This window comes from Bombus affinis, chromosome 12, assembly GCF_024516045.1.
Source record: "Bombus affinis isolate iyBomAffi1 chromosome 12, iyBomAffi1.2, whole genome shotgun sequence".
In the NCBI taxonomy this organism is placed as follows: Eukaryota; Metazoa; Arthropoda; class Insecta; order Hymenoptera; family Apidae; genus Bombus; species Bombus affinis.
Window position 1 is genome coordinate 5,394,144 of NC_066355.1, and position 26,949 is coordinate 5,421,092.

At 38.3% G+C, this 26,949-nt stretch overlaps 2 protein-coding genes across 6 annotated transcripts in view; both read left to right on the forward strand.

Annotated features, from left to right (window-relative positions):
- The window catches only part of LOC126922513 (tensin-1), a 180,835-nt gene extending 161,712 nt beyond the window's left edge, over positions 1–19,123 (forward strand). For 2 of the 5 annotated variants that reach the window (XM_050735127.1, XM_050735122.1), the window contains 12 exons: positions 1,018–1,301; positions 1,868–2,487; positions 9,316–9,529; positions 9,923–10,114; positions 11,105–11,710; positions 12,435–12,781; positions 13,222–13,311; positions 14,696–14,807; positions 14,985–15,168; positions 15,452–15,817; positions 16,153–16,435; positions 16,828–19,123. In XM_050735127.1, coding sequence (XP_050591084.1) covers positions 1,018–1,301; positions 1,868–2,487; positions 9,316–9,529; positions 9,923–10,114; positions 11,105–11,710; positions 12,435–12,781; positions 13,222–13,311; positions 14,696–14,807; positions 14,985–15,168; positions 15,452–15,817; positions 16,153–16,435; positions 16,828–16,987 — 3,458 coding nt within the window. In that variant the 3' untranslated portion in view covers positions 16,988–19,123. The remainder of the gene's footprint in view (positions 1–1,017; positions 1,302–1,867; positions 2,488–9,315; positions 9,530–9,922; positions 10,115–11,104; positions 11,711–12,434; positions 12,782–13,221; positions 13,312–14,695; positions 14,808–14,984; positions 15,169–15,451; positions 15,818–16,152; positions 16,436–16,827) is intronic. The other 3 variants (XM_050735125.1, XM_050735123.1, XM_050735126.1) reach the window with 3 other exon arrangements.
- A 132-nt stretch (positions 19,124–19,255) lies between these two features.
- On the forward strand, positions 19,256–26,811 carry LOC126922552 (carboxypeptidase B-like). Its single transcript, XM_050735245.1, has 9 exons — positions 19,256–20,667; positions 21,176–21,490; positions 21,575–21,674; positions 22,057–22,162; positions 22,868–23,029; positions 24,081–24,294; positions 24,740–24,955; positions 25,203–25,387; positions 26,193–26,811. Exons 1-9 carry the CDS (start codon positions 20,480–20,482, stop codon positions 26,366–26,368), a joined length of 1,662 nt encoding a protein of 553 aa, XP_050591202.1. The 5' UTR covers positions 19,256–20,479; the 3' UTR covers positions 26,369–26,811.
- Positions 26,812–26,949: the final 138 nt, after the last annotated feature.

The following is a 26,949-nucleotide window of genomic DNA, read 5'->3' on the forward strand; positions in this document are numbered from 1 at the left end:
CACCGTAGATGACAGTCTACCGGACGCTTTGCTGTTTCTGTTTGAACCCGCCTGTTAGAATTTCGATCACGAACATACCGGAAGATATATTTTCGCTGTGCCGGATTCTCCGTGTAGAGAGAAGGTTCTTGGGACCGCGTATGTCCCTTAAGATGACTGTCGCGTTACGTGACAAGGATTTCTGGAAATCCAGTACGAAAGCCGCGATTGCACGCGTCACGCGAATTTCTCGATCTAGATGGACTGAAGCGTGAACTTCGACTTTCCTCGCGCTCGATCCCGCGGATAACCGACCGCGACAGATACTACGTTAACCGTGAGCACGCGAATTACTGTAGCGTGACACGAGCGACGAGGATTAGCGTTAAATTGGCGCGACGTACTGGAAGAGAGAAGAAGAGGATAGCATAAATTCGAAGTTGCTCGGTTCTTAACCTCTCGCTCGCAATTAGTCTCTGCCAGTTTCATCGGTCAACGATTTACAGTCGATTGTTCCCTCTTAACGAGCGCTCTTTGTTCTTCGGCGTCTGTAGGAAATTACGCGAATAACCTGATTAGCGCTAATTTCGGAAGAACGAAAGAGACATCGAAACGTTAAATTAGAAATATCCTTAACAATTCGCACTTTGGTAATTAGACTCGGTTAAGATTAATTTTCGTTTCGTTTAAGAGGGCGAAGCAGGTGAAGTTTGGGAATTTATCTTATAAATAATTATGAAGTGAAGAATTTAGATGTTTTTCAGATGATAGTAACGCATTTACTATTCGCTGTAACTAATATTCCTTCTATTAGAACATTCTTATTCATTCATCACATTCAACGACATTTGAAGTAAATATTTGAATTAAACACTTGAAGCGAAAAGTTCTTTTTTTGAGACTGTCAAGGTAGTATACATCCTTAACGTGTTGCTTGCAGAAGTACACTTTTCTCAGCTTCACTAGCAGCTCGTTCTCGCATGTTTGACGCAGTGCAGCCTATATGAAATTTAATCTGATCGCGGAATTTTTGTTCAGAAGGACGGGAAACACCATTATCACCGCCACCACCTTCGAGTTCCTCGGTTCAAACATCGCCTCGCGGATTGGGTTACACTTGCGGTCCCATAGATGGATCTCTGTACGCTGTGGTACACCAGGGTGCTGCCGGTGGTGCCCGTGGCTCACCATTGACAGTTTCCATGGACAGCGGCATCAGCAGTGCTCCACCACAACGACCTAGTCCACCGGAACCAGAGCCGGATAACCAGGCTCATGGTGATCTTGATAAACTTCTTCATGATATGATGCTTACTGTTGAGGTACGTCTATCCTCCTTTTAAACTAATATCATTGCGAAATTACGAATTTATCGAGGATACACGAGACAAGTAAGATTCTCGGAAGACAAATTGATCGATTGTATTTTTTGTTCATTTCTAAATTCCGTTATCCAAGCACATGATTAGTGATCAACTTGTCAAGTTAAGAAAAAAATAATTTATATTCAGAAATTTATTTATTTTAAGAAGGTAATATAAATGATCGTAAAGTTCGAGATAGAATTTAGAAAGTAACGTTTGTAACATAGACGTCTTTTTCTACTATTCTGACGTATGGAGTTGCCGAATGTGGTTTCTAAATAACTCGTTTTTAATTCTCTACGACCTAAATTTTATTTACCTATGAGAGAGAAAGAAAATCTAAGAGCTAACATTTCTTAGGAATTAGGAACATATACACAATCATAAGTTACACAAAGTTATGGAAAGTTAAATAATCGGTCAATATTGATCTTGAGAAGTCTTCCACGCCTAGATTAAACACTCTTTAACAGGGTAACAATGATAGTTTCAGTAAAAGAATGATTTCTATCTTTCAAATACAGTCGATGCCAGATCCTCCGTCAGATGAGTATAGAACAGACAGAAGCGAGAAGATGTACATTCAGGAAACCCGCAGCTACAGCAGCCACACAAGTAGTCATTCCCCATCGACTTATTCCACGTTGAAAGATTCGTACAGGAACTACAGCACCGCGAAAGAATCCAGTCCGCCATATAACTCGAGCAGCAGTTACAGCACCCTGAAGAACGAGTACCGAGAACCAACAAAAATTGAACATCGAAGGGAGGAATTCGAATATCGTATGTCACCTGATCGAAAAATTTCTGATACCTCCACGGACACGTACAGGAAACACGCGGACTCATTTTCACCACCTGGAAATATCGATTATATCGACGAAGACATCCCCTATCACGCGAGACAGACGAGTCAACCATTCTCGTACGGTGCCACGTCGGACATGATTAAACATCAAAAACTATCGTCGCCTTCTTTGGTCAGAAAGGCGTCTGTACGAGGTACGGCGCCTGTGGTGGATTTCGAAGATATTTTAGGAGAGAATTCGAGGAGACCTCTCAGCCCTTTGAGTCCAAACACGCCGGACCCTCCGCCAGAGTTCGCCAACGGTCCCGCAAAGAGCAGTTCGGATCACGTGGATGGGTGAGTGATATTCTGCATTCCCTTTTTCTATGTTAAGTTGTCGCCTGAGTAATGAGGCTTTTTCAATTGAATACGTTTCTCCGTTAAACTTCTTCTTTTTGCTTCGCGATGTATTACCACGTATTTTTGATAAACTTGAAGTTTTCCACTCTTTCCTATACTTACGTTTGTGCGTAAATTAAAATATTCCGGAGGAAGATCTCATTCAAGGTTGTTCCGAATTTTGAGTGGTTGTCCGTTTATGACTCGAACGGGTCCTATCTCTTCTTTAGGAAATTCTGAATTACGTGTTTCTGTAAAGCTAATGACTCCGAGGTTAGGTAAAAAACCCTGGTAAAAAACCAGCAGGGAGGGCAGGATGGAAGGACGAGACCCAACGGCTGGTGGAAAGAATCAGCAATATACTAGGACAGTTCATCATTAGACATCATACCGTGCGGTGAAATACTTCACTCCCAACAAGTTCTTACCACCGCCGTGTTCGTAACATCACACTTTACTTTTATACAAGTGCAAATACAGTGCTAGATTACTCTAACACTCGATCTACTAAACCTCCACTACCTTGAGCGTTAAGTCATTCGAGGTACGCGATATCGACCGATCGGTTTGACCTGACCGGTTGCTTTTTAGTCGATAATTCGCAACAAAGATTGTTATGGGGAACCATCTAATATGTACTCGAAGCACTAACTCTCCTTCATAGGTTAAGATATCACGTAGAGAAATCTTGTTCATGGTAGAAAAGCATCGAATCGATTCACAAGAAATTACCATCTCTGATAAAGTCGACGCTTTCGTGATTTATGAATTCAGATATTATGTAGAAAAATCTCACGCGAAGGTATTTATGGGAATTTTTCCAATTCCAATCTTCTCGACAAACCGCTTCTGGTCCACGAAAAACTACCATTTCCAACAAACTCGAAGCTTTCATCCTCTCTCTATATATATTTAAATATATATATATATATGTTCTCTCCGACTCAGAGTGATTACAGGGTGCGTTTTCCTGGCAGTGTTCCCAGCGAGCAACGTTAATATCGAACAGCCTCGGCTGCGTGTAACAAATCCCATAATTAAATGCCGGGTCCGTCTCTAATAATACGACGCGGGTTGAAACGCTTTTCGCTCGCACCGTGTTTCGACACGCTCGATGAATATCGTGAAACGAGATGGAGATTAGGAGGTTTTCACGGAATCTGCCGTGGACGTCTCGAAGAACAAGTGGGCCATTCCCCCGGCAGAGCTTTCGGACGGCCAACAACGATCGCCTACGAGAAATGTCGCAACTCGTCCTCCGAATCGGGCGCCGCAGAAGAGTGTCACGAAGCTCGAAAAAGAGTCGGTAGAGAAACGAGGATAGAAGCCGTCGCTGGGACAATTAATAAATTGTCTACCCATAGGCGGACGCGATTGCAACGCACTACGGTCGCCGTATTTCTGCCAGGAATGGAGAACGCGGTCGTCGTGAGTCATTGTCGCTTGCCAGGGCAAATGGAAAGAGAAAAGTCAGTAGATACGGACGGTGCTGGAACAGACGCGTCGTATCGCGTTATGAAATACGAGTTTCGCGGTTTCAGGGTGGATAGTACGAGCTATGACCACATTGTCGTCTCGTTAATTCCTCGTCCTGGAACATTGCGCTCGCCTTACAAATAAATCGACCGGTTTTGACAGCGATGTTTCTCGATCGTACGTTAAAATATTATTTTGATTTCTTTTCGAGTTTGTCGTTGTTTGGATAATATATCGAAAAGCATTGACAGTCGTTCTTTGGTTTCCTCGATATTTGTTGTTCTTTATTTAAAACTATACTATGGACTTTTAGGCAAATTCATATTTTTGGCGATTCATATATTTACGAAACGATATATGTTCGAGGAAGCTGAAGCTTTATTATACTGTGATCTTCCTTCGCTTAATTAAAAATATCTAATCATTATTTCGTAACACCTTACACAATATAACTTTACGGAAGGTAGAAGACGCGGAAAATTGCAAATTTTCCTGCACACGTCTTGAAAAGGGAAAGATAGGACATTTTAATTAAGGAGAGCAAAATAGATTTTCGTAACCCTCCATAGCATTGTACAGCACTGTGCTTATTGACTTGATAAAAGCTTTATATTCATATGACGCTCGATTTCGACTAGTTTCAAATCCACTTGAGAATTCGGTCACTGAACTGAACGCGTCGATTTTCGCGGTCGAAATCTTATCCGAGAACGAGAGAAAGCAAGAAGTCCACGCTTAACAAGTTTGTTAAAGCGTACATATGTAGCCTATGGAGTTCGTCGAACCGGACAGCAGTCACCGTAAAATACTCGTCTCGTTTTGTGTATCGAGAGTCGCTGGAGGGCCCGAGAGCCGTGAAAATAAACGTCCCTTCTGGCACCACGAGTCGAGTTCAGCCTGCGAAACCGCAAGTTTCGCCCGGATATTTATGAAGAACCGCGATCCGCTACGATGAAGAAACAGGCGACGTTTATGGTCGAGGAGGTCGACAGACGTTTGGCAGGTCTGCTTTCTCAACCGCAAAGAAGCTCTCCTTTCGGGGCTTCGCCGTTCGTTCCTTGTCTCCCGATCCTGGTTTTCTGCTTCCCCTCCGACGTGTAGCTGTTTAAATTCCATCTACGGTGACCGTCTCCTTTGAAACAATCGTTCAAAGTACCGGACACTATCTCCACTTTGATCAAAGCCGTTTGATCTGATTTTAAACGCGGATAGAAAAGTTCATTCTTTCCTGCTTCTGTGGAAATGAAGTATTAATGACTAAAATGGAATATTTTGAGGAAATAGTCTGTTTTAAGCGCGAGGAATGACATGAAATTTGAAATATAGATAATACATTCGTATTTCATTGTAAAAGCGCAATTTATACGGCGAGGCAATCGACCCTTTCAGGATCGAATTTTTTTAAGACCGTGAGAAACATTCTTTTTTTTTTATTAATTTCTACTAACAGAAACTCATTTTCTCTGATATTTTTATAACGAGTATAGAATACACTAAAATCAGGATCAATTTTACAAGACAAGTTTATTTATCGTTTAATCACCTAATATCTTCATAAATTACGACATTGCCTACAAACAAAATTCACCGTACAAAGGGTTAATATTTTGAAAATTTTTGGAAGGGTAATGAAAATACTTGAATGATATATGGTAATAAAAATAATTAAAAATGTTTCTAAAAAATTTCCGAGAGACAGATGAGACTATTTAAATGGTGTGGAATTGATCATCAACGTATTATATTTTATTTATATTTAATAAAATTACACCCCTGTGAATGATAGAAAAAGTAATTTTTTATATCATTTCTCTGTGGTCTTTTTTACTTGTGATACGATGTATTAATTAAGTGAAAGGTAAAGAATCGTCCAGGAAATATCGCAACAGTGATTCCTTTATAGACGCGCGAACGCGCGGAATTCGCATGGCGCAACGGAACGCGCGTGTATGGGAGTGAAATTAAAATGCCCCGTTTCCATCTACGAAATAAAAGATACAACGGTACGAATTTACGAGGGCGAACGTTCTCCCGTTGTCAGTTTGAAATAAACTGGACGCTATCTCGTTTTCCCGGCGCAAAACTCGCGCGTTTCAAATAATAAAACGTCTCGTTACGTTCCCGCGATTTTTCCTTTCTTTCGGACACGCGATCGGTACTTTCTGAATCATTTGCGCTATTTCGTACGTCGGATGTAGGGCAATTTTGTGTTGTAGCGAACTTTTCATAGAAAACTAACTCACCAACAAGTGGGCTTGTTTAAAAGCAATAACTGTAAATCCAGTCATTAGACTCTTCAAGCTTTTCCGACTCTACGGCTGTCGTTTCGAGCTGAAACTCACAGTGATGTATGTCAAGATTCAGAGAATTTCGATTTAGTCATGTATTTCGATCCTTGAAAGTATCATCCTCTTAGAATCATAAAGTAAAGTGTAACTTTATTCTCTGCCGCGATATGTTTTCGTGACTTGGAAAATATAATGATTTTTTTATAATAATAAATGCAGAATGCTACTTTACGAGTAACAGCAGTCGACTGATTTACACTACGACTTTCAATTCTCCATGTAACAATAGCTTCAGTTAAGAGGTGATATTTCGTCGATGAGGACTACCCTGATTTTTTCGTCGGCTGGAAATACAAAAGTAGACACTTTTTCCGAAATAATACCACGGCTAGAGGCAAGGGTAGCAGAACATCGGTCTAGGATAGATCGGAAAGGACGTCGGAAATGGGAGCTCGTCGAGAAAAATTGCGCGAAAGCTTTACGAACCGCTTTTGTGCTCTTACTTCTACTTCGAATGACTTCCGTATCCGAGCACGCTCTGCTTCCGCGAAGCTCCGCCGGCGATAGAAAAATTGCCAGCGGAAAGAAAATGTAGTTGCAGAAGCATGGAAAACAAAGCAAACCACCGGTGAAAACGAAGAGAAGAAGAAGAAGGGATTGAGCCTCGTAGCGGCCGATTTACCGCGTCTCGTCTGTTCTATATTTATAATTATGTCAGAGGGCGGCCGGAGTCCCAGAAATAGGAATCTCCTCTCTCCATGTTTTTCCACAAATAAGAAACTTTTCTTTTTTGTTCTATCGTCCCTGACATTCTTCTTTACCTTACTTACCGCAGACATCCCTTAATGGGATCGATCGTCGACTCGTGGTTTAATTCCGTTCCGGTTTGGGTTGATCAAATAATAAAAAGATCGAGGAAATTAGCAAAAGATAGACAGAAGTAGGAAATCAACTAAAATAACTTATTCTCTGTGATCTTCAGGTATTTGGATTAGTAAAATTGGAAACGATCTTTGTTGGTTTCAATTGTGCTGTATACAAGTCAGGAAGCAGAAATCTCAGATTGTTCATTTTAACTATTCCAATTTCGTGTTCGGTGCAGAGGACGATCTTTCCAAGCTCATTACTTACTCCATAAAAGGGATAATTTTCCGTAAATCTACCAGCAATAAGAAATTCTATTTACGTCTCTTTCAGAAAATTGCAGCCATCGTTTGATCTCGTGGCAAATTAACTTCTCATCCAAACTTCATGCGCGTTTGAAGATCGTAACAGCGTAAGAGCATCGGAGCAATCGTTCCTCCTATAATTCGCAGCTCCATTAACGCGGTTCGGTTTGCGTCATAAATGCAGCCATTTGCTCAAAATATTCGTTTATAAATTAATTTATATCGCTGCAAACGAGAACCGCTTTCATTTCTATAGAATCTGCTTCTCCTAAGATTGCCATGTTACAATGCTGTGCCCACAGTAATAGAGCCCACTATTCTGTTACACTACTACGAATAAATCGCAAACCATTTTCGTTTCCAGTATGGGCACTTTCATTTCGTCAGAGAAGAAAATATACTGTTACGTCAAATACGAACGATATAGCACGGTGGGAAATGAAAATTTGAAGCAGCGAAACCAACCGATGTAATCGTATCCAAGACTGAGCGCATTTTTTAGAGACAATTTATATTTTGGGCTGTAGAAGTTGCGAATCGAATGATATTGTTGATTTATAGTGACCATAATAATTTAAATTAGAATATTTGATTTTAAAGAGAGCAGTTTCATTTTATACTTTACACTTTAATCGCGCTCAAGTATATTAGTAAAATATATAATAATATATAATAAATATATTTTAAATTCACAATCAGTTATCCATAGATTGGCACCACTGATTGCATCATTACTCATACCGGACACGAAATTTTTATTAAATATACGTATGCAGTAAATATCTTGCAATTTTTATATACGCTCGTTCCATATTTTACCAATATAATTATGACAGTCGTGTACCATTGCAACACACAATGAAATTTCAGTGTTTCATTTAAGACATAAAATGTGAACGTAAAAGTTTTCTATCGTGAGCCAGCGTGGATGCGGTATAACGCAAACGATTCATGATTTTCTCCATCGCGAGGGTGTGGCCATACCAACAAAGCTAGGTATGAATTTCGTTAGACGTTAGTAAAAAGGAAATCTAAGCCGAGAAGAAAGAGATGGTCGATTTATGGTACCGATCGATATATTACGAGCGGCAGCACTGTGAACGAAACACAGGCAGAAATCGATGGCCCGCAGCGACCTCATCGATCAGGATGCAATTATCCAGGATCTATCTTGGTAGGAGGTCCTGATTCCGGCCTTCTTCCGACTGGGACCGTGACGTGGCCTGTTCTAACGAGGCTTTGTTACACGACTCGTGCGTCTCGTGTTCCCTCGAGAAAGTAGCTTCTCGTGTTTTCGTCGTCTGCTCGCGAGTAACTCGAGTCGGACAGCGTTAGGCGAGGAAAGCGAGAAATCACGATTTACAGGATGAAAACAGCTGCTCCACGGCAACCGAGATTCTAATCTCTGACAGGTGACAGAGGATCCTATACAGCCTTCTTGGTCACGCTTTCATTCCTTTTCGCGAGACGAAAGAATTATCTCGGCGCTCGAAAAGGAAACGAAGACGTTTTTTCTGACTTCTCAGCTCTTTCGTGTAAATCGGTTCGCTATGTAGTTTTCTCTGTCGATCGATTCGACGGCTTTCTAATCTGAGTGTTCATACGCTAAAAAATTTGGGATTATTAGGTATTCGATTTACTGCTGGTGCGACTGTTGCGTCTCGACAAAAATGACTTAGAAAAATAACACTTCTGATGAAAAACATGTTATAACTTTCATTTATACGACTTTGGTTATACGGATTTGTCTGTGATTTAATTTAACGAGATCAGCGAAACGTGCATGGCGCAATGATCGAAAAAGTTTCAGCACAACGTGACAAAGTCCAAACCGCTTCTCTTCTTGTTACCAGATTATCATGGTTGAGGCAGCAGCAATTGAAACTTGCCGCGAGAAGGGATGAAAGGAACCCGGGGAAACTTTGGCGGCAGGAAACTGGGAATCGTGTGATCGGCGAGCTGAGAAGCTTACAGAGAGGTAGATTGAGGCACGACGGGTACGCTAGCGATTCTGCGGTGCTCGATGACGATGACGATACGTGGGTTGTTCATTCTACTTCCGGACAGGTGAGAAATAAGACCAATTTTCTATCCTATTTCTAGTTTTTCATAATTTTGACATATCATATTATTTTTAACACTAGAAGTATTAATAACTACAATCTAACTTGTATTAAATACAGGCGAAACCGCAATCCTATATCGCATTCGTTTTCCTACAAAACGTGGAAATGGGTTACTTTGCTCACTTTGGTATTTGTTAATTACATTACTGTTCTCTGGGCTATCATAATCTCTTTTATGATTTTATGTTATATTGTAATTTATTTTGACAACCATATCTCATTTCAAGTACGATCTACTTTTGTAATCCAATATTTATCTTCCGTGCTCTTTTATTACAACATAGTCAATTTTTACAATTACTTACGATCTTCTATTGATAATTCACAATTTTAGACGCAATCAAGGCCGGCACCTTACACATCCGCTCCAGCAAGTCCTCTGCTTCCGCAACGATCCAGCAGCCGGAAGTACAATGGTACGATCGGAACCGGTACCCTAGGAAGACCACGAGCAGAGAGCGTGAACGAGCGTCCATTCATGTCCGTGAAACGCGCTTACGAATATCGCAAATACGGCGACAGTCAGGTAAACGAGGAAGTATATGTACACGTAATAATTAGAGAAAGATAGGAAGAAAGTAGCAGCTTGCTGTTACGTAGATTACGACATAACGTAGGCTGGAATCGATCGTGGTTAACGAACGCGTCGAGATGTCCAGAAGCATAAAATGTTTGATCGTCGTATAAAGCAACGAAAATCACGCAGGACGATTACGCGATAAATATTTATTAAGTCGTCGGTGCGGTTGGAGAAAACAACGTAGTATTAGCCGAGCCAGTTACTCGAAGCGCTCGACTACTTAAAATAATTATCGGTAATAAGGATAATAAATCGAAAACGGCGGCACGGTCGATCCTGGCTTTACGCGAATGAAACAGCGGCAGCACGAACGCTACAATTTAGTCCCTCATAGATTGCGACTGTAAAAGCAGCTCGCACTGTGGTGCTCTGTTTTATGGTTATATCCCACAGTTAGATCCTAAACAGCAAGAAACAGCCCACCTTACACTCGTAGACATGGTAAAAACGATCGCATCCTTTAGAACCGCGAGTTACAGTTTAACCCTTTCTTGTGCCGATTTTTTGGCTCGGTTATTATACAATTATTGTGCGAGGCGTTGCTCGATGATCGGTACGATTGGAAACGAGGATAATTCTATGCGATAAAGCCACTAAAAGATACCTGTGGAATTTCTTGCTTAGAATTTCTCCATAACTTTATTCGCCATACAATATATACCTATCATGAACCTATAATTACCTTGGATATTTATTATGACTGGCGAACCGGTTATAGAAAATTCATCATCGTTCTAACTTCATCTCCATATTCACGATTCTGAATCTTAAAAGATAACCGTGTAATTACAAATTAATACGATTAACGTGTGCTAATAAAAGATCACGATAATCCGATGGCTAATAAGAAATCAGCGCGTGTAAACATAGAGCGTGGCAGGAAAGGATTAAAACGGCCAGCTCCCTCTAGCATGAAGCGCTTGGCTTGCTTTTCAGAGCCCTCCAACATCCCCTCGCTCAGGCTTAGCAAGCACGCAACCCTTAGGATTAGCAATGCAGCAACAAGCAACGTTCATTAGTACGGACAAGCCTCAGCCACCACGACCAGAGTCTCGTAGCGATAGTTTTGCTCGCGCTGACGCTCTGTTGCGCGAGCACCGACAGCAACAGCAGCAACTGGCCGCCAGCAACGTTCACACGGACCAGAAACAATCGGCGAGTCCAGATTTCGTCTCGACTCTGACTCGAAATTCTCGGCCAGAGTCGCGAAATCAAGTCGTGACTTGTCAAAGTATCAGCAGAACCACGGTGACCAGCAACGACAGGACCACCGACCACGTGGACGCAGGATTGTTGACCATGGTCGATCAGCAATCGAACACACCGAACAATCCAGACCCTCTCGTGAGCCTCATTCAATCACTGGCTGAAATTTCGCCCATTCGCTCACCTCAATCGATGACTAACAAGTCAGACATGAACGATCATCACACGAGCATCAGCGCAGCAACCACGACAACTGCGAGGAGCAACATTGTTAACCTTGCCAGCACTAATTGCTCCCCTAACCAGTCGCCCAAAGCATGGCAGAATTGCACCCAGGTTTGTCCAGCCTCCTCCCACAGGAATCCTCACGTACCTCAACTTGCATTCTAATGTTTTTCATTTTTATGTGACTACATGGAAGGATGGAGAGAAATATTCTGTGTGTGTTCTTTTTTTTTGTTGTTTTATGGTTGTTTATTTTTTTCATAGATGTAGACTTAACTCTATTGCAACTACGAATGAGATGTTTAACTCGTGTTTTTAATGAAACGTGAAATGTGATAATATCTAAGTAACAAGTTGACTATTACATCAAAATCGCGTGGTCTTGCATTATGACTAAACTTTAATAAGGAATAACTAATGTAAAGAAGAGATGGCTGAGAATATATATAAAAATATATTATTTCCACTTGAGCGAAACCGTTCAAATGGGAAATTGTTAATATAACTATTGTCTCTCATTGGTACGCTTAACTAAAGATTAAAGGGATAAAAATGTTAAAAATAGAAAAAATATTCCGAAGCTTTAACTGTATAATATTTAACGTCGTATCTCCAGATGCAAAGAGGTTAAGACTAAAAATGTCTTAGATTTCTCTCGAATCATTCTATTTGCATATTTCACCACAAATTTTAGATTGATTGTATACATATACATATACATTTCAAATTGCTTTATACGCGTCATAGATTGATTAGATGTGCGCAGCATCTCTTCAACGTATTTTTAATAATACATCATATGGGACACACGTGAAAATTTGATGAAAACTTGCAGTCGCACAATGACTCTGCTTCATCGTGGACCGAGAGGAGCGTCAGTCCCGGAAGTACGGTGGTCAACAGCGCGTCAAGGCCGCAAACTCCGGCGTTTCCGGTACATCCTCGAACCCCGTACGTGAATAATTCCTCGCCTACGGTTACGTTCGCGGCTGATCGCTCCTATAGCACAAACACAAGTTACAACGTGAACAACAACAACAATAACGTGCACAACGTGGAGTCAACCGGGAACAATAATAACAACATCGGGAATTATGGCAGCGAACGAACGATCTACATCGAAGAACGAAGAGAAGTCTCAAAGGAGACGGGACTTCCACCCAAGAGTCCGACAACACAGAGGTGAGCAACTATTTTGTTATTTTTCCATTATTATTAACTTGTTTCATTCTCTGATTAGCGAAAATAGTATTGGAGCTTCGGGAGTCTCGATTTATTTATTCTACGAATAATATAAAATCAAGTTCAAAAGTCCAATAATTTGCGTTCATTATTTATTATGTTCGAATTTTTACACGATTAATTTGACATGAAAGATTATAATAATAGTAATTTAAATGAGGATAACGAAGATAATGATTTGAAGGGTAAGAAAATTAATTCACACTCGTAATGGCAGAAGTTTCAGTTTTGTTTTAATGGAACAGAGTGATTTTCTTTCTTTCCTATTTTTTTATTTTCTAATGAATGCTGAAGCAAAATTGTTTTGATGGGATTATCTTCCATCGAACATTGCTGATGGAAGCAATGATTATGACGCAGAACGATATTCGTGATTCTAGACGCTTGAGTTTCCCGGCAAGCGGGCCACTTAAACAAACGCATAACAAACGATGGCCGCTCACTAACCAATCGGCGTCGTTCGACTATAGGTAATATATTATTTGAGAGCACTGGAACACGTGGCAAATGACGAACTCGCGCTTTTCAACGATAGAAATGCGTTGACTTCGCAAATATGTCGTGAATGTTTAATGTCGTGCCATTAACCGTTTGTATCAATACACTTCCACTGCAACCGCATCGTATATGACCATAAAAAAATTATGTCAAAATATCATCTGATCGACGATATACATTTACGACCTGAACATTTTAATTCTTTCACAGTGTAATTCGAAATAAATATGAGCAAAATATAATAATTTATACGTATAGGTAGTAAATAGCAAAATATATTATTGCTGTGTTTCTAAGAGATAATCTAGATTTATCGTCTGATAATTACATAAGAAAGTAGTGGAACGTTACTTGCAATTACTAATTAATTTCTCATTAATCTGTAGTCTTCTGATTTGTACATCTTTATACTAAAATTCGTATAATGTTACTATCAACCAACCAGTGTGTCCGAATATTTATAATTGGCAAAGTATATATTTTTTGTAGGTATTTGATACTAAAAATTCAAGAAATTACGTTGCCGAAGCAATAATTATTTTCTAAATCATTTATTCTGAATTCTTTATCATTTTCGTACGCTCTTAAAGGGTTAAAGTACCTGCAATACATGAAACTTTCGTGTTTCATTTTGGAGCGATGCGGTTGTAGGGGGTTTTGCAGATCTCAGCATCGTGATGAAAAACGAAGAGCTAAGAACACGCATTGTTCGTCGTGTGTGAGTGTGTATATTGCACCTGTCGGACTAACAAAAGCTCGAGCTTCTTGCATCGTGAACCACTTTGAAAGCATTTTGTCATGCAACGAATGTCCAAATATGTCAGCACAGTAAAAAACGAAAAAGAAAAAATATGTCAAAGAAAACTCACGTAATAATTCATTGACAGGCTTCTTATTAATAATAAGAAACGAAGGAAGAGGACATTCGATATCACTAATTAACATGTACAATAATATATGCACTATCATTTTACTCAATGACAAGAATTTTTGCTGACAACTCTACGTGTATATAGACGTGTGTGAAATCGTTGTTCTTAGGATAAAAAAGAATTGTAAGTTACGAGATGTATTCATGGAATCGTATTTCTTTCTTGCTCTTCTTCTGTCTCTTCGCCTGTGTTTCCTTTATCAATATTCCTTCTTCCTGGCCCTCGATCTTTTCCTCGTTCTTGTATGTACCACATTTCCGATGTTTTCTCACAGCGTACACCATCTTGCACGAATCACCTGACAACACACATCTGTACACTGTACACACACAGAGATCACGGAATACACGCGTCTGCCTGCACGCGGAAAACGATCCTGCTCGAAATGCACTTTATAACGATGCTTGTGATTGCTTCCTTGTAGCAAGGACCGATCTGTTTCTCCGATAAACGAGCCAACGATGCAACAACAATCGCAAGCTGTCTCGCGCAGCCCTGGTACTCCGACTCACATTGAATTTGCCCAAAGTCCGAAGGTACGTATAGTTAAATACACTTTACGAATTATTTCTCAATCAATTATTATCTGTATCGATTTAATCGATCGTTTATCATATTTCTAATTGCATTTTTGATTATTGTACGAGTATTCATTTTCATTGTATTAAAGCTACTATAGTTTCTCGGACGAAGGTATTATGCTTGGGTTTTAGAGTGCCACATCGTACACATCCATAAACAGTGGTGGCCAGTCATCTCCTCAGATCCAGTATTACGGTTCAAGACGATCCAGTGTACATTCGAACACCGAGCCGCAAGAAGTGGCCGATGTCAACGTAAAATTTGTGCGCGACACCAGCAGGATCTGGTACAAGCCCAACATATCTCGAGAGCAAGGTACTTATTTCACTCAAATTTCCTTCTAGATTTCCATCAATCTCGAATAATCTACAAACAAAATATTAATTCCCTAATCAGGCTTTCGTCAAATAATAAATTAACCATAGACAAAAGGCGTAGAAGCGATATTTTTACTAAATTACTAATTTTTATGCATTTACAGGAACTTCATTTCTGAAGATTTTTATTCATATTTTGAGAAAAATTTTAATTGTGAAAGTCTGAATCCGAAAGACAAGTCTGAACGACGTAAACACGAATCTGTATTGATATTTTTCAGCAATCTCAATGCTGAAGGATGCAGCGCCAGGAACATTCGTCGTTCGAGATAGCAATTCCTTCCCAGGAGCCTTTGGACTCGCTCTGAAGGTAGCAACTCCGCCTCCAAGTGCACCAAGTAGTCCCAAAGACCCGTCTAGCGAGTTAGTCAGGCACTTTTTGATCGAGCCTACATCCAGAGGTGTTAGATTAAAGGGATGTGCCAACGAGCCAGTCTTCAGCTCGTTATCGGCGTTGGTTTATCAACACAGTTTGATGGCGATGGCTCTACCTTGCCAGCTGTTGCTACCAGAACCGGAAGCTGCAGCCAGAGCTCTCGATTCACCTGGCACGAATAGCACACAGCAACTGCTTGCACAGGGTGCAGGTAATTCATTAAGGAAACGTAATATTCGACTAATGTGAAATCTTCAACACATGGAAAATATTAATCAAAGAATATTAATCGTTCAATAATTTCAAAAATACGAATATTCTTTGATTAACTATATATAAAACTCAAACGTGTACAGAATCAAAGTTCTTTGCCTTGGGAAATTCTTGCAATTTCAAAGTTTTTCGATGAAGACCTATGACGCATACGTATGCATCATTATATGTATATAAAAAGAGATACGCATGACGCATACGTTGCGTTATTAGATAGATGTTAATTTAATTTCTCGATTACATTATGATTTATGATTTGTAATTTCTGTTTAGCTTGTAATGTTTTATACCTTTTCACCATGGACACGGAATCACTGACGGGTCCTCAGGCCATCAAAAAGGCAGTCACGACAATGTTCGAACAGAAGCCACTGCCTACAGCGACTATCGTCCATTTCAAAGTTTCAACGCAGGGAATAACTTTGACGGATAACGCGCGGAAGCTTTTCTTCCGTAGGCATTATCCCACGAATAATATCAGCTACTGCGGCTTAGACACGGAGGAACGCACTTGGGACTTCGCCAGCGAGGAAACTGGCCGCTCAGTCAGTGCCCAGTACGTTCTTTATGTTCATTCTTTTCACATTCCAATTTCTTTTAAATTTACCACTAGTTTTACTTTACCACGAAGATACCTAAAATTATTTCCTTGTGCCTTCAATTCGAAATTATTTAAAACTCAGATTAAAATTTAGTCTATAATAGCAACTTTGTAATTTAATGTTAGCTTTGAAACTTTAGCTGCATTATTTTTAGAATTGGCATTTAATCGAAGGTTAGAAATCTGTTGTCTAATATTTGCGTCGAAATTCAAGCTGAATTAGTTGTAAACATGGAATTTAATCGAAAGTAGCAACGTAATGAAAGATTACTCTTAAAATTCAAATCGACCAACTTTTCTCATAAGTTCGATTTATTATTATTATATGTCTACTTCTCATTTTTCAGTCGATGCTTCGGATTCGTCGCTAGAAAACCGGCGCACAAATCGGACAACCAATGCCACGTGTTCGCGGAGCTAGAACCAGAACAACCAGCCACGGCCATAGTGAATTTCGTGAACAAGGTCATGATGGGCAACTCCATAGCCAAGGCCAACATCGTATAAATTGTTTTATTCGTCGCACACGTCCTCCAGAATGCTTGAATAACGGTTTCATCTGCGAAACGCGGACAGAAAGTCGACGAAGACAAGATAGAAGCGATTCATCATGAAGAATGAATACGGATCGAACATTATTTACGGAGAATAATAGCAAGATCGTGCTATTCGAAGGACGTTAGTTGACTATCGTAATAGGTCTTCATGCATTTCGTGAAGTAGAATCGAGTCAGTAGAGCATGAACGTTCTAAGCAAAAATACAGTAGAAGTTAACGATAGAGATTGAATCGTTATTGTTCTAAATGAAGAAGTATCCAAGTGAAATGAGAAACTCGGTTCCATCCTCGTGTCAGTGATCACGCTATTCAGAAGAGAATGTTATTAACGACGATCGTTATTGCTGGTTATTATATTAGAGAATAGTAAAGTAATATAAACTATATCGGAGCAAAGTACGATGACGCGATTGCAACTTCTCGTTGTGTTACATTCTAGAAAAGAAATACGAAGATTTAACTTAAGAATAATTGTAACGATTATTCGTCTATGATTAACCGTTTTGTACCAGTTTTTTACGTCAATAATCGAGAAGCGTTACTGCATTAATTAACGTAAACCATCATCAAGAGCAACGCATGCTACACAGAATTTTCGTTTTCCATTAATCGTATTCGTTGTGAAAGGACGAAGTTACAGGATAACGACGTTATACTTTGCTTCCAGCGCGAAACTATTACACGAACGATATGCAAACGAACGTACCGATAGCTGGTAGGTTAGTTGATTACGAGTAATCGAGCGTGCTCTATGCGCGAATCTCGAAGATCGTCGCGCATTCGAAGCGCAGACTCGCGAGTACGTGTCTTGATCGTAAAAAATATCACACGCAGAAATAGTTACACGTATGTATGTACACTGTTACGAAAAAATGCAAGAAAACTCAAGAAAATAGTTGAATATCTATATACGTTATTAATCACGTTATACTTGGGACTCTCGAGTAATGTTTATCGAAGAAAATGTTACGTCGTTGCGGAACCGTGCCTGTGTATCGTAGCCCGCGATGTTCCAAAAGAAAGCAGCGGTTTAACGTTACGAATAAAACGTTCTATAAATAACTGTAAATAAGTTGAACAGAAAATATGAACAGGTATCGAGAAGAGAATCGATGCTTGTTCGCCGGATGAAGAGATGAGAAGTCAAGGGATAAAGTAATGGGGCGAACGGAAGAAAGAGGAGAGATCGATCCTCCAACAGCGTCAACGTGACGGAACAAAAATATAAACGATACTCGATGAGGAGTAGCGTATCGAAACGAAACATCACATTTTGTTTAATGACTCCCCGTAGGTTCTTGCCATTTATTCGTCCTCGCGAGCGACGTCCTTCGTTTGTGAAAGAAGAATTCGAGAATCGACGAAGGAAGATCCAATTGGCGGGGACGACGATAAGCAGTCAATTATTACGAAAGAAATGTTATATGTAATTACGACAATACCGTGCCACGAGGGGATTTACGATAAAAAAGAGAGAAAAAAAAGGAAACTGTTTATCGTATCCTCGACGTCGCGATAATTTTCTTTCTTTTCCCTTCGTCTACTTTTTACACTGTTTTAATGCAATCGAGAAGATCGGTCGGTCGAGCTCTTATTAAGCTTCCTCTGCTTTATCCAGATGACTCTTCCAGTTATGAAACCAATGATATTGGAGGAGAAATGGAGAGTGAGGACTTTTTGTTAGAAACTGTGTGCTAGTCAAAATTCGATGTGTATACTCGAACGTACAGAAAATTCGATATATAGATCTCGATCTGTAAAAGACGAGAATAATACAAACCATCCGATCTTTCTTCTCGATCCTCCTCTATATTTTAATTCTTCGTAGTCGTTGTTCGTGGCCGCGTTTCCGGCCGCGAGCCACGATCGTTGTCTCGTCTTTATATGTTTCAATTTTCGTACACGTGGAAAACTGACTAACCGAGTAACATTAATTTAACACCAGTCATTATTATAATAATTATTAATTATTATTACTTATTTACGCTCTATTATTACGTAGGTTCACGCAATAATTGTATTGCTGCATACCAGTATGGTATGCTGTTATAGTTGTAACGATAATAAACCATATTCGCAGCGTAATATCAAATAATCCATTTTTATCCTATTTTCAGGAATACGTTTAAAAGAGTATCCAAGAAGAAAAGGAATAAATTTTGCCTAATCTACTTTTCTCCCTGTCCCTGAGAAAAATCTGCTCGTAATTTTCTTGTTTGAATAATTGCATCTAGAGCTGTCATACTTCTGTACTCGAAAAGTAGGATAGATCTGATGGATAGAAATCTGTATATTATCGATTAAATATCAAGCTACTTTCTTTGATTCAAGAATATGCAACTTACAAGTCGCCCACTATTACGCAAAGTATTGCTCAGAATGAAAGGAAAAGTTTCCAGAAAGCTAAATCGATTTTCTTTGCTTTTTCATATTTTACATTCGCTTTATCAGAATGGAATTCGGTGAAGAGGTAGCTACGGTAATAGAAAATTGCCTCTCGATTACCGTTAGCAGATTAGAATGGAATGAGACGCGCTGCAAACAAAAATGGTAGAACGTTTCCCTCCAATGAACCGGATTCCTCTTGCGTGCAATAAACTTTTTTCATAGACACAGTATAACATAATTATGAGGCAACAAACGTTGTCCTTTTTCTTCTGTATAATCTTTAACCTGTTTAAAATTGCACGCTTTCGAGTTGGAAATTTGCAAATTCCTAAAACAAAAGTAAGAAGACCTTCGCATTTAACTTCATCAGTATCATCCATCATCTCTGCAACACAATAGATTAACATAGCATTTTCAAGATTGGAAGATATTTAGTATCACATAAACTTGTACGAAATATCTAAATGTTGAATTGAGAATCTTCCTAATTAAATAATAAGCGACGATAACTAATAACAAAATACTGCAGAGTGTTCTATTCATCAAATAAGGAATATATCATCTATTTCTCTTTCCATGACAAGAGATAAGATACTTTGTAATATCGCAAGAACTATTTGGAACTAAACAGATCCTTCGGAAAACTAGTCGTTAATGTAATAAAAAAAATCACGTAGAACTAACTAACAGAGTAAGATTAATTTATTTGAACACCATAAAACGGAGCATAGATCTAATTTAATAAAATTCTAATGTGATAATAAAATATTTTTTAAGTTACTAACGATCCAATAGAATGATGTGTATTCCACTAACCTCGGGACCTTCGATCTACTATCGAAGCGAGGTCTTAGAAGTTCTCACGAGGAAGTCGAGTACTGAATACCATACAGAAATCCCGTAAGCTGCGCTCGTAAGGCAGCTCCAGAGAAATTGTCCTTTTTCGCATACGACGAACAAGTCCGAGAAAGACTGGTTTCGGCTCGAATCACCAGATCAGTCAACGAGGAGACTTCGAGGCGGTCGCATATCCTGGCCTGACACAGGCCGATCATGGCTGTCGACTTCAAGTCGATCCTACGCGTCGTGTTTATCGGTTTATCAGTGGTTATCATCGCGTCGAATCGAGTCATTGCTCGACCACAGCGCGGCGATTTGGAATTTCTGTCCGTAGAAAATTACGATTGTTCTTCCATGAGAAAAGATGATCGGTCCTCCGACAAAGGAAACCGTGAAACAAGGTTTGTTTTCCAGAAATATTATTTTCTGTGACGAATTTTAAACAGGTAGTTGGATTATGGATTCTCATGCAATTTTATATTTTTGGAAATAAAGAATTAGAAAAATATTTACTTGTCAAAAGAATTTGTGTGTATGTCAAATTTTTATAATTCAAGAAACAGAATTTAAATAGAAATTTGTTTTATCTGCTAAATTTTCTGACAGGTGCTTTACTTTGCACGCTTTGTACACGTTCTTGTACATTGTATACGTCAAATTCATTTTTAAATCTCCCATAAATACATAAATATCCGCAATATACTGATTCTAATACTTTCGTGAATTACATTTGATTGAGTGTGCGTTGGATTAACTTTATTTTGATCGATCGATTTATACTTGTCAATAATGATCCGCAAGTTCTGAATGAAGATTTGTTTAAATTCTGGTGAAATACAGAGAATAATCGGATTTTCAATGATCACAAAAACACGGATCACATTGAAAGAATCGAGGTTGTTGTTTCAGATATCTGGATGAAGAGAATACTACGTTTAACGAAACTGACTATGATTTATTGATCGATAACGATGGCAGAGGATTCTCTTTTGTAAATATCGTTGAATCAGTGTTTTTTGCGGTAGCTAATGGAATCGATTCCATCATGACTAGTATTATCGGTACAGAGAAAAATTTCAAACCGCGGTCGTCCAGAGTTAGCTACAAAAATTATCAATTGATCAGATTGTACCCAAGTTCACAAGGACACGTGAACGATCTGAAAGATCTTAAAGAAACTGAGCCTGAAGACGTTAAGTTTTGGACCGAACCAATGTACAACAGGTGTGTGTTCTTTATTCGTGTTAATTTCCTCTAATCCTAATTTGGTAGATTACAAAAGAATCATATTTAAAATTGATATTCTAGGACAACAGACGTGGTTATCGCGCCAGATCTTGTCTCTGACGTGAAAACATTCTTTAGAAACAAAGGGATCGATTTCAAAGTGCTGATGCCGGACCTTCAGGTACGAGATGTAATATTGACAGAATATTTAACGCAAATATTTAATTAATGATATTATATGATAAGAGGTTACCAATAAAAGGCAAATATTAGAATAGTCAGATATACGAATTTTAACCTTGTTACGATTTTCGAATTTTCCTTGAAATTGAAGTTTCGACGATTTGAATGTGCATTTTACTTTGAATTTGAAAATTTAAATTTTAATTGTTTTAAGAAAATTTAGAGATTAACACATCACTGTAATACGTGATCACGCATATTGAAAATGTAGCAGAGATAATAGTAAGGAATAGTTTAAATTATAATATCGTATGTAAAGTTAATTACAGTGACATCAATTTATTTCCCTCTTCAATTGTTCGTTTAATTCCCTACAATAGAAAATAATAGCGTATCAGAATCCAAAAATGACAAAGGAGCAACGCGAAGATCTTGTCATGACTAATGGCCACAGTATGACTTGGAAACGGTATCATCGATATGGAGGTAAGTACGTTTCCATACGATACTCGTCGATTTACACAACAATGTACGAACGCGTTGTGCTGCTGAAAAATAGTTCCTGATATATTTAATTGCATTGTAGCACTATTTACTTAAACGTCATCGTATTAGATAAAGAAATAAATAATCAAGATATTTAAACTGAGCCAGGGAGTGAGGAAAGTGTGAACAAAGATTTGATAAACAGGTTTTTACTCACGTCGGATTCCTCAATGTCAAGCTTCAGACAAACTGCACATTATATGCTTGATTATATGTTTCCTCGTTCAAACATCGCACGATGCACTGAAATCCTGCGTTTCAAACATAAGATTTTAGTAAAAAATTTCTAGTAGTTTATTGCTGAAAACTGAACGACTAAACACCAAAAATTCTATACTATATCTTTTCTGTATCAAACTCTTCTGAAATTTCCAATGTGAATCTGGTCGTCCGGTTTCAGATTCCTCCACTGTCTTCCATCTATTTCTACCATTTCTATCTTCTAGTCATATCCTGCAACATAATATATGATTGAATATAATATAAGATAATATACGATATAATATAATATAATATTCCTACAACAATATGAATATCGTGTCAAATTGTGAAAGTTTTCGAACACAATATGTGCAATTCGTTGGCATCTCTTTAGAATAAAAATTTACAATAATTTATTTGAATGTACGAAACTTTTCGTTTCAGAAATCGTTAAGTATTTGGAATATTTAGCCTTGAGTTATCCAAGCCTAGTCGAAGTGATAACTATAGGACATAGTTACGAAAACCAACCTATCAAAATGATAAAAATTTCAACCGGACCGAATAAAGAGGGTGAAGCTAAACCGGCTGTTTGGATAGACGCTGGTGAGTTGCTGTTCCTATATTTTACTCGCAAATTTTCAAACTACTCGACAATTTCACAAACAAATTCTACAAATTACGATCATCTGATTATCGCATTTATTTGACGTAAAATTGTAAAATTATAAGAAAGATACCTACTTATCAATCTACTAATATTCGCTAATTGGCTAACAGTCGTACATGCTTAACATTTTCTATTGAAGTTGAACTAAAGATACAGCAAACTCCAGAGATGTAGCGCGTTCTAGTCTTTAACATGAAAGCCGGATCTTTGTTATTCTCGTTGACAGCCTGTGGATTTATGTTTTAACTGAACCTAGACTCTGCATAGTAACGTGAGAGATCGTACGTACAAGGGAATTTCTAGTAAATTCATTTCTTCGTTCTCAAAGGAAGATCGTTTCCTGTATGATGTTGCTTCCTACTGCGATAAAGACTCCAAGGATTTACAAGGAGACAATGTAATAGATACATAAAGAGCAGGATATTATAACAATTTAATAAAAAAGAATACAGGGAGCTGTATGAAATATTCCTTCGAATCAACAGAGTTTCATATGTCTGCTAATTAATTATTTAATACCTTCGAGTACCTACGCTACGTTATTATTGATAATTGTATCTTTATTCGCGTTATCTAAGTTCATCTCGTACATTCGGTACATGTTGCGTCAGACATTTATATCTAGGCACTTCATCTAAGTCAAAGTATAAAGACCGCATTAATTAAATCCATATCCTCCTCGAGAAAACAGTTATTTCTGAATAGACTTCCCTGTATGACTTTTCTAATCGTCCCGTTTCTACTCGAACGATATGTCATAAAAAATAGCAATAAGTCGCCGGAGGATATCGCTCTATGCAAATGACGAACGTAACAAGAAAAAAATTGTCCACCTTTTTTGTCACGTAGTAAAATCTAAATCAATAAAATTTCTCGAGAATACGTTTAAAAATATTTTCGAGAGAACAGAGTTTCTATGCTCGACGTGTTCCACGTGACTCTATCCCGTTATGTGGTTTTTTCTGGAATTGTCCTTACATTCGGCAGGTATGCATGCACGCGAATGGATCGGCTCCGCCGTGGCGACCTACATCATCAGCCAGTTGGTCGAGAAAAACTCGAGCTACGCTAAATTGCTCGACAATTCGGACTGGATGATCTTACCAGTCGCAAATCCGGATGGCTACGAGTTCACTCACATTGGCGACAGATTATGGAGGAAGACGAGAAGTAATCATGCAGAAAATCAAGATGACAGTCGGTACGATTGCATTCTTCGATTTTTTGCATCTTTTTCAAGGAAATATCTCGCTCGTTATCTCCTTAACTGAGGATGGTGGTGGATCGATATATGAAACTAAATTGATTATCTCTATTTTCATATAACAAAATTTATAGATACACAATTAGTATCCATCTTTAAGAATAAAGAATCTATTTTGAGGAATTTATTTGTTATGAAAAGGAACCATAAATAATCGCAAGTTCCAAGAGAAATCTTTACAAATAGCGATCGTAATTATCAACTTCACCTGTATTTTAATTTATATAGTTGATCAGCATTGTTTCTGAATCACTGTTTCTGAAAAAAATTTTAATATAATTTAGTTTTACTTACAATATACGTGGTTAAGTAATTGCAACATACATTTACGACTCTTTTTAGTATCCTGTGACTTACGAACGGGTATGTTGCTCCATTTTAGGTTTCTCCAGCTAGTGAACCATTATACAGGGTGGTTATGGGGCAAATGCGAGGGTGTTGACCCGAATAGAAACTTTGACTACCATTGGGGTGAAATGGAAGAGGGTGGGGCGAGCTTGGACCCTTGCCACGAGACTTACGCCGGACCGCGCGCCTTCTCCGAACCGGAAACGAAGGCAATGGCTGATTATATCTTGGCTAACAAACAAAATATTAGGTAGGTATATAGGATAATCTAGAAAGGCGATTGAAAAATTGTCAGTTAATTAAATTACCTTTAAGTTAATTAATAACCTCAAGCAAACGCTTGTCGTATTCGAGTGATTTATCTTTTTCACGACCTATTTTTAGAAATTGTACGTAGCGATTCCAAACGATTTCATCGGCAATGTTGAATCCGATTCAATTCAATCGAAGTTAATTCAGACGATGGATTTAAATGATGGATGGAATAATGCTTTTAGGATTTATCTAACGTTGCACTCGTACTCGCAAATGTGGCTGGTACCATGGGGATACACGTACTCAAAACCGTCCGATTATTCCGAACTAGCGAACGTAGCTAAAAAAGCGATAGGAGCCATTTCGAAAATACACGGGACCGATTATCAACTTGGTCCATCAGCACATCTGTTATATCCAACCTCAGGTACGATCACGTGAAAATCAATATTAAACAGATACGATAGGTAAGATACCAAGGTAAATGTTTCTTATCTCCTTTGTTTGATAATATTCAACAATTAACGAAGCGAAAAACGTACTCGCGTGCTGGCAGTTAATTAAACTGATAAATAATGGGCTATTGAACAATAATAACTGAGAGGCAAAATGAGATCGTATCATAAAATATTAAAACAAAAGTGATATTTGTATTTATAGAAATAATCTTCTGTAGGATACAATAGCCTTTTGTAGAAGAGTAATTAATTTAGAAAGATAATTGAATTTCAATTTAATATAGAATCGTACGTTTATCGTATATATCGAATTTTTACTGAAACAAAATTGATTGAACTACTTTCTTTTAATTTTTTCGAATTCGAATTTCTGTTTCTGGAATCGTTATATTTTATTTCTATCACTTCGAAATTATTTTGTTATAAAATTCCAGGGAATGGAATTATCAATTAAAAGCGAAACTTGTCGTTCAACGATTTATAATATTTTTCTTTTTTCGTTCCATATAAAGTTCAACAGTAGAAACAGAAATCTTCCGTTCTTTATTTATCATTCCTTGTAAATCTATTTGTGTAACAGTTTATCTGAAACTTTGCCAATATAACCATGGTAGTCGAGTTTCATTTCGATGCTAATAAAATTCCAAATGTTTTATATAAGCAAAATATATTCATGAAAGATTTCTGTAAATATTCAAATATCTTCGTGAGCGACTGTAAGAAAAGTTACTTAACAATTAAAATGTATGACTCGTAATACTCAGTAAATTTTAGGTGCTTCTGACGATTGGGCCAAGGGAGTAGCCGGAATAAAATACGCCTACACGCTAGAGCTTCGAGATCGCGGCACGTACGGGTTTCTACTTCCGGCGTCACAGATTGTGCCAACTGCTCGTGAAATTTGGGCAGGAATAAGAACGATCGCCCGTCTAATTACTTACAACACATGAAATCGATCTCTATTATCAAAGGAGTCGTTCAACGCAAAATTGTTAATAATTGTGTCTTATCGGCTCAATGATTTCGACGACTATCGATATCGGGGAAAGAATCCATCTCGTGTAACGGTGATAATTTGGATTGATAAGCGTGGAATCGATCGAAACCGAAGATAATAGCAATTTATTTTCCGTTACGAAATTATCAAATGTGCGTATAGTTTGTCGGCAGGAAAATTAGAATGCTATTTAGAATTCTGTAACCTAATGACAGAATTTTATTATTCACTGCATGTACCAGCTTTACTAAATATTCCAGCACAGATAATCGCGTTAGATTCTAATAAGTGATATGTAAATATTGTAAAGTATACACAAAGTATATAGAAATATAAGAGTTCAGTAAGATGTAAAAGGAAGTGAATGGACGAATAAATGAATTTAAAAAAGACAAATTATATTCATCACTTGGGAGAAATTAGTTAGAATATGTTTTTTGGGGTTTAGGTGAGTAACCTATTTGTATCTATATTTAATAGAAATTTTTTAACAATTGAAATGCTCAACCCGGATACAAATGCGCCACGATACAA

What these genes read in the sequence shown, in the direction of transcription:
- LOC126922552 (XM_050735245.1), top strand. Translation starts at nt 20,480, where the DNA reads ATGGCTGTCGACTTCAAGTCGATCCTACGCGTCGTGTTTATCGGTTTA. An exon ending in TGCTGATGCCGGACCTTCAG is followed by an intron (nt 21,675 to 22,056) that starts GTACGAGATGTA and finishes TCCCTACAATAG; the next exon opens with AAAATAATAGCGTATCAGAA. An exon ending in GAAAATCAAGATGACAGTCG is followed by an intron (nt 24,295 to 24,739) that starts GTACGATTGCAT and finishes GCTCCATTTTAG; the next exon opens with GTTTCTCCAGCTAGTGAACC.